The sequence below is a fragment of the Solea senegalensis genome, unplaced genomic scaffold, assembly GCF_019176455.1.
Source record: "Solea senegalensis isolate Sse05_10M unplaced genomic scaffold, IFAPA_SoseM_1 scf7180000012931, whole genome shotgun sequence".
Classification (NCBI taxonomy): Eukaryota; Metazoa; Chordata; class Actinopteri; order Pleuronectiformes; family Soleidae; genus Solea; species Solea senegalensis.
Genome location: NW_025320724.1, coordinates 1 through 7,871, shown reverse-complemented (window position 1 = coordinate 7,871; position 7,871 = coordinate 1). Strand labels below are relative to the sequence as shown.

Sequence of the window (7,871 nt, the reverse complement as noted above, 5' to 3'; positions counted from 1 at the left end):
AAATCCGACTTTGCATCATTACCATGGCAACATCATGTAACGATACGCCATCATATTGAGCACGCATAGTCTACCTTGTGTTTAGAGTCCTTTAACCAATTTTGAGTTTGATACAATAATTTCTGTAAAAGTTATTCCCGAAATTGTAAAAGTAACTTTTTTTTTTAGATGTTCTACCACCAACAGGAGGCGATGTTTACAAACTTGACAGTTTTTGCATGGCATCTTCAGCAAGGGCCCATCATCGATCGCCACAAGTTTGGTTAAGATCGGACCTTCCATCGCAAAGTTATAAGAGTTTTGTTGTGCGTTGCGAGAAATTGGTAATTTACTCCAAATTTGGCGCCCCCTATCTTGAAAACCATGATACTTATTAGAAACCTTTCAATGACTTAAGCTCCTCAACTTGTCCACAGTGACCTCACCAAGTTTGAAGGTGATCCCATGTAAGCTCTGGGACAAGTTCGTTCAAATACCGATGGTGCGTAATGGCCAAAATCGCCTCTGTTTTGGCGTGCAATCCAAGATGGTGGCCTTCCTGTAGTATTCACAGGGAAGTCGTCATCGACTTTTTTGACCGTCCCCACCTCATGAACATGTGTGCCAAGTTTCGTTAATGTACGGTAAACCCGAGAGCAGATGACCTAATAGAAGTTTTTTGCGTCAGTTTTTAGCCCCGCCCACTTTCATTTTTTGACGCACATTCCCCGAACCAATAATATACGTAATTTTACACCAGGTCTGATGGGGTTGCAAAATTTGGTGAGTTTTGGGGCATGGGAAAGGCCTCAAAAACGCGATTCATTTGGAGGAATAATAATAATAAGAATAAGAAGAAGAATAATCTTAGCGATTACAATAGGGTTCTTGCGCAACCAAGTTGCTCGAACCCTAACTAGTACCGCAAGCGGTAATTGACGGGTTCGAGCTTGACGGCTCGCGAGTCCCCGTGCGTCCACGTCGCTACGCGAGTTACATTTGACTATTTCAAAGATGTCATCCCCCTACCTTTGTTCTGAAGGCGTCAATATCTGCCACCAACGCCTACAACACACAATCTTAACCCCTCACCATTGGCACCCTTCACCTAACCTTGTTCGTCCTGACGGTCTTGGGATCCCAATGGTTCTATGAAGAGACCCCAGAGTATTTTCAGAGAAAAAACTAAAGTGAAATAAAACATGAGTATATTTGTCATAAAAATGGGAAACAAGAAATGTAGTATAATCATAGTTAGAAGGATAAAATATAGATACACATTTCTAATATCATAAAAAATACATTAAAGTGTGTCATTGTTGGTGTGGTGGTTCAGTCTGTTGTTGAATGAGCTGATTGAGGATGATGTGTTCAGAGAGTTTCTGAATCATTAGCATCACAGTCAATGCTTTATACAAAGTTGTGTTTTTCACACATTATTCAAGCACATCAGCTTTGCCATTGTTCCCTTTACCTGTGAGCCGCCCTGCACATCAGGTTGGTTTGTTATTCATATGAACAGCGGATGCTCACATGCTCCTGTTACAGGTTGTAATGCAGTGTTCTGACTGAACACAAGTTTCAATGTGTGTAACATTGTTTTTAAACAACAATACTGAGCTTGCTAATAATAATGTAGCCATAACGTTTCGAAACGCACAGTGGACTATTAAATACAGTGTCCAGCATGAAAAAACCCCAACTTTTTGTGGGCCAATCATAATCAGAACACTTTATTTTCCTTGGGTGAATTTTTTTGTCGTCTAAATGCTCCATGCAAAGAAAAATAGTTATACAGCAGTGGGAACAAGGCATAAGATAAGGATATAAATAAACAGGTAAATAGGCAATGAGATGGAATGAAATAAAATATTAAATAAAATAATACAATAATCAAGTAGACAATCTGGAAATGGAAACAATATACAAATATTAAGCAATGAAGTGAGAATGAGTATAGTTTGTTTTGTTTTATAGATAACCATAGGAGTCTGATCATCAAGTAGTTGCTGGTTTTGTTTTGGCCGGTCACAAATGAAAACCATGCTAAAGTAAAGGAATTGGAAAATGATTTTCTTATTTTCACATTTGGAGGAAAAAAAGTCATGACAATAAATGCTACAGACTGGAAATGACTTACACTTGTGTTCAATTCTTATAACCATTTTTTTATTGGTGCATTTTAAACCACGCCTCTTTTCCCCTAACTTGTCTGTGATTGGTCTATTACCACGTCTGTCTGGTAAAACTCAGCTCTGTTAGGACAGTGCCCTTCAGTTGTGTAGTTTCTACACAGCACGTGGTTCTACTTGGCCTTGGCTTTCAGTGGACTGCACTTGAGCGAATTTCATCTTTTTCAAAGTCTCTTCAACGGTTAAAAGGTCTTTCTTCTTTGTGTGTACTGGACTTCATCAGCAGAACCAGCGGATAATTTTAGGTAAGTGCTGTTGGCATATCAGTTCACATAGCTCTTTGTTTACATGGCCAGAGAGAACGATGCCAATGAACAGATTAATTTAAAAGAATGTAATCACTGTTTTTGTTTTCTGGTGGCCTTGTCTTTGTTTGCATCTAGCATGGCTGTACAAATGGTTAACATGTTAGATGCAGTTTGTCTTTATACACGGTTCAAAGCAGACGGGAGTAATTTCAATAAGTCTCATTATTTGTATCACAAATACAGTTTGTGGGATGTGTGTTTTTGTTGGTTTTTGTTTCAGTTTTTATGTTTGAACAATATTTTTGCGGTGTCGCATGGATGTATTTTATGCTCTGCATAGAGCATAGCCCTTGGGCAGGGGCAGTGATGTTACCCATCATGCCCAAGTTTCATTTGAGTCCACCACAGTCACACACCAAAATAACTAGTTATTCCATTCCACAGCTGTAGACTTTTCTATAGCCCACGAGCGATGATCTCGTGGGTGACAATCTGTATTTAAGGCGTAGCATTACGTCTGAAACTTATTTTGACAATCGGTGGTCATGTAATCATGATGTCACATGCTTTTTTTCCGGGTTAGTTGTCCTGGAAACATGAAGTTCTGCCAGTGCTGTGGTGTTTGTGGATCAGGGTGAAAACAACGACCAGAAATCAAAACAACATATTACTGTATACCACCAGTATGTGTGAAAACACTCACCCTGGCTGTAACTGTTGTTTAGTCCTAAATTTATACTAAGTTTATTAAAAATAGTATATTATGGCTGTAAATTAGTAAGTACAGTTGGTACAGTAAACCAGCAGATTCATGATCATATTATTAGGAACAATAAGAACGTGTACAAGGTGAAACAGTGTGGGACTGTGGTTGTTTGATTGTTTGTGTGAGAATTTCGCAAAACTGTACTGACTGTGTTTGGAGGGGGGGGGGGTCAGGTAAGTGTTGGGAATTGCCTCAAAAGTAGACAAAGCTTGTCTACTTTTAAATGGTGTGTGTAGAGATAGGTTCCGCTTGTTGAACTGAATGAGGATGATGTGTTCAGGGAGTTACCAAATTATTAGCATCACAGTCAATGCTTCATAGACAAAGCTGCGTCATTCGCACATTATTAAAGCACATCAGCTTTGTCATTGTTCCCTTTACCTTGACCAATTATGCTTAAGGACCTTAACAGCTTAGCAATTGACCTGCACATCAGGCTGGTTTGTTATTCATATTGCTCCCCTTACAGCTTATAATACGAGCTTCTGATTGAATACAGGTTTGGATATGTGTAACATTTGCTTTGTAAAACAACAATACTGAGTTACCTAGCTAATGATAATCAAGTCACATAACGTTCTGAAACACACAGTGGCTTATTACAGCATGAGAAAAACATTTTGGAATCCCTGGAAACACTCACTCTGGGTACTGCACCTAGGCAGTAGCCAGTTAAAAGTAATTGTTATTAAGTCCTATATTTATACTAAGCTTTATAACCATAAATTATTATTAAAGTACAGTCGATATAGTAATCCAACACAGTTATGATCATATTATGAGGAACAATAACAACATGCTGGAAGTGTAACAGTCTGTAACTGTGTGTTTGAGTGCTTGTATGGGAATCTCACAAAAGGGAGTAAAGGGAGTGATGTTGTAATTGTGCTTTTTACAATTGTATGTGTTTTTTTGTTTTTTTTTTTACAGTGGATTGAATTTCCAGGGACGTCACAAAGTTACAGAGGAACAGGAATTGGTTTAAATTATTTCGTTCATTTAATACAACTGATTTCTGGTATATATTTTACTGTTTCTGTGTGAGTTTTTGAATTTCTATAGGTTAGGTGAAGATGCCTCGCCTGAAGAAGCACAACCGTTCCATCGCGACCAAGAAGAGCATGGAGGAACGCCTGGCAGCAGTGGTGGCATCTGCGCCTCTGGTCTCCACCACTTGCTTCCCACCACCAACATGTGGTCCCTCACGTATGTGTTCACCTGTTTTCTTTTAATTCTTTGGAGAGTGCATGCAGTCATGCTCAGTGTCTTTAATGTATTTTGTACGTGCACAATGTATTTGGGTGATGTGTTCTTCTATTTTAATGTTTTGTCTTTTTAACTAGGTCGTGGTACTGGTCGTCGCCACCGTGTGAGCACCTGGCCAGTTTCACCCCTGACTGGCAGGAGTCACAAGATGATCATCCCAGCCGAGTCACCTGACAAGAAGGTATTGATTTTGAATTTACAAACATAATTATTTATGTGAGGCGTAGTTATTAATGTTCTTAAATAAATCTTTTCTATTGTTATAGTTTGTTCTTTTTGTCGGTGATTCCCACCTGCGCGCCATTGTTGATGGCCATGTGAAGATTTCGCACAAGCAGCTTTCTTTTGGTCTCATGTCAACGCCAGGCGCTGACGCCAAGGACCTGAGGACTGAGATGGTGAGTGCAGTCCTTCCCAGGACACCTGACCTTGTTTGTGTTCTTGCACCCAGCAACAACTTGACTAAGGGGACATTGGATCAGGCTGCAGTGGACTTTGAGGAGCTTCTCACCAGTGCCTTGTCTCTGTGGCCGAAGGCAAGATTATTTTAATATGTTCACGTCTTTCCAATCATAATGAATGTGGCTTTATAGGCTGTTGTAGATAATTTCTTTTTATTTCAATGCATGTTTGTGATTATTATATTGCTTGTTTTTAAATAATGTTATGTGTTGTTATAGTTGTTTGTCCTGGACTTCCCTCCGCGCCGGAACGTGGATCAGGACTTGCAGGAACTTTTTCGCCAGGAGTTTCACCGTGTGGCTGCACGCAAGGGTATGGCCCAAAAATATTTAGTTCAGTCTAATTCAGGTTGCATGTGTCATTGGCTTTTATGGCATATGGAGAAAGATAATTTCTGTCACATTCAGAATGTTTTTAAATTAATATGATGCAAACAGATTTTATTTTATTTAAACAAACATTATATTTGTTTGTTTAGGTGTGAGGTACTACTCTATTGCAGAGTTCTTTCCTCTCAGCCAGCGTGACCTGTGGAGTTGGGATGGGGTAAGTGGAAATGATTTGTTTATTGTCCTTTCTTACCTTTACATATATACTAGTTTTTTTTCAGAGTTTGTTAAAGCACTGTATAAAATGTGTTATTATTATTATCATCATTATTATTATTATTATTATTATTAATAAGTTGATCTGACAAAGTTTGTTTTGCAGATTAGCAACAGTATTGACAGTGTTGTTAATTTGAGTTTGATCTCATTTTTTTGCAGGTGCACCTGAGTGATGGATCTGGGATGAGGACGCTGGTGACATTGCTATGCGACAAATCCAGTCTGGAGCTAGCGATGGCTGTTGCACAGGAGGAGTCGCGTAGCATGTTGCCGGCTGTTCCTGCTCCTGCTCCTCGTCTGGCTCCGAGGTTGGTTGTGGTTGGAGAGGCCCGCTCTCCACGTCCATTGCACAACCCATTGGATTGGAAGGTGGTTGAACCACGCAGGACGGTAAATGAGTTGCACACTTTGTGTTTTAGGAGAAACAGAAACATCTCCATGCAATTCACTGCACAAATGGTCAAAATGTACATGTATAAAATTATATTTTTCATTACAGGGGAGCAGCTCGCCCCCTAAGGGAGGGAAGGTTCAGCTCAGGGTATGTTTTGTTTTTTAATTCACCTTTTGATAGCTATGTTTATTGATTGATGTATCTATCTGTATGTTTTCTCAACGGAAGTTGTTACTAAAATTCTTTCTTTTTTGTCTCACAAGGATTGTTACATCCCTCTCACTCCTGTGTGGTTCAGCCCACCAATGTTGGAGATGATGGACAGTGTCCGTCCGGGCAATCTTGATCAGAAGGAGCCCAGTACTTCTGCCAAGGGACCAACGGTAATGTGCATGCAAAGAGTGTTTATTAGCCAATGATTCAATTTGGAAAAATGAACTGTCAAGACTGATGTCATTATTTGAAGTTGTTACAATTTAAGCATTTTGTTATTATTCTTTTAGGGGGTCAAGCGTCCTAGGAGCCCTTTTGCTCCAAAGAAGAGCTGTGGGAAACAGAAGGTTTGAGACGTTGTATTTGTTTTCTAGTGTTTGGCAGTAAATTGTGTAAGAACATGGAAGTAATTTGTTTGCTGTTTTTTTTTCTAAGGTGAAGGTGGAGGAGTGGCCTGAACTTCCCAAGGCTGTGTCGGTAAGTGCACATTGTGTGAAAGTTGTATAATTTTATGAATGGATTATGCAACACCTTGTTATTTTATTCATACTGTAAGTTGGAAGGGCTGTGGGAACCAGCTGGTTGAGCGTGTTACATTTTATTTCTGGTGTTGGGCAGTAAATTGTGGAAGGGCATACAGTTAATGTGTTTGCTGTGTTCTTTTTTGTTTTTGTCTAAGGTGGAAGTGGGGGATTGGCCTGGAGTGCCCAAGGCTGTGGAGGTAAGGGCAGATTGTGTGAATGTATATAAATGTATTCTGTTAAACAAATTTCACTGTATATATAAGTAGTTTATGGTCAAGATTGACTTGCATATGCAAATGTTGAATTTTCCAATATTTGATTCCCTGAAAAGTATCACAAGTCTGGGCTGTTATAAATGTACAGATACAGCTGTGTTACGATGTGTAACAAGATTGATTGTTTTTTTTTCATCAGGAGGTCCCTGTGGAGCATCCCCGCAGACGCATTGTCTTCAAGAAGAGGCGTACTTCTCAGCAGGTTTGTCTTTATTTAGATTATGATTTTATAAAGAATTTAGTTAGTGTTGATAGTGCTCAAACATTGTGGCAGTTGTAACATAGTGATGAAGTTATTGTGAAGTCATGGTGAGTCTAACATTCAGTGTGTTTTGTAGCAGGTTGCAGCTGCAGATGTTGTGGAGGTGATGAGTGGACCATCACCTGTGACCATTGAAGACTGTCCCCCTCTGCACAGCTTCCCAGACCTCATCCAAAGTAAGGTCGCTGCTAATGTTGATACTTTGCCGGTAACGTTTGATGCTGGGTCTGTTAGTTCAGGTGAAGAGGAGATCATAGTGGTCTCTGATACAGACAGTGAGGGTTCCATTTCTTTTGGGTGGACTGATACTTTGCCACTAGCCCAAGGTTCAGGGTCTGTTGGGGCATGTGTAGATGAGGTCACAGTGATCTCTGATACAGACAGTGAGGGTTCCATTTCTTTTGGGTGCTTTGATACTGTGCCGCGAAGTTTTGGGGTGCGTTCTGTGAGGGGATCCTTTCATCAGGGGGATCAGCGTTTTAAATATAGAGGTGTACAGTGTATGGCAGTAAGTTTGGCTGCCATGGCAATGCATAAGACCAAGAGTGTGTTTTCTTGGCAAACGAGACATCTGGACAAGGCTGTTGTTTGTGGTGACAAGATTTACACATCTTTGCGTGACAATAACTTGATTTGTGGTGGGCACACTATCCCGTGTATTCCAGAGTTACCAAAGCAGTTA

At 40.0% G+C, this 7,871-nt stretch overlaps 1 protein-coding gene and 1 long non-coding RNA gene across 2 annotated transcripts; both read left to right on the top strand.

Annotated features, from left to right (window-relative positions):
• The first annotated feature begins 5,135 nt into the window (after positions 1-5,135).
• On the top strand, positions 5,136-5,743 carry LOC122760067. Its single transcript, XR_006358329.1, has 3 exons — positions 5,136-5,225; positions 5,392-5,459; positions 5,681-5,743. It is a non-coding gene; the product is annotated as an uncharacterized LOC122760067 (long non-coding RNA).
• Positions 5,744-5,755: 12 nt separating this feature from the next.
• Positions 5,756-7,464, top strand: LOC122760066 (the record flags this gene model as incomplete). The annotated part of the gene is made up of 8 exons (XM_044015148.1): positions 5,756-5,911; positions 6,021-6,062; positions 6,179-6,298; positions 6,419-6,475; positions 6,564-6,605; positions 6,808-6,849; positions 7,067-7,129; positions 7,266-7,464. Coding segments are annotated over exons 1-8 (721 nt in total), but the record flags the coding sequence as incomplete, so codon positions are not given.
• Between the last annotated feature and the right edge of the window lie 407 nt (positions 7,465-7,871).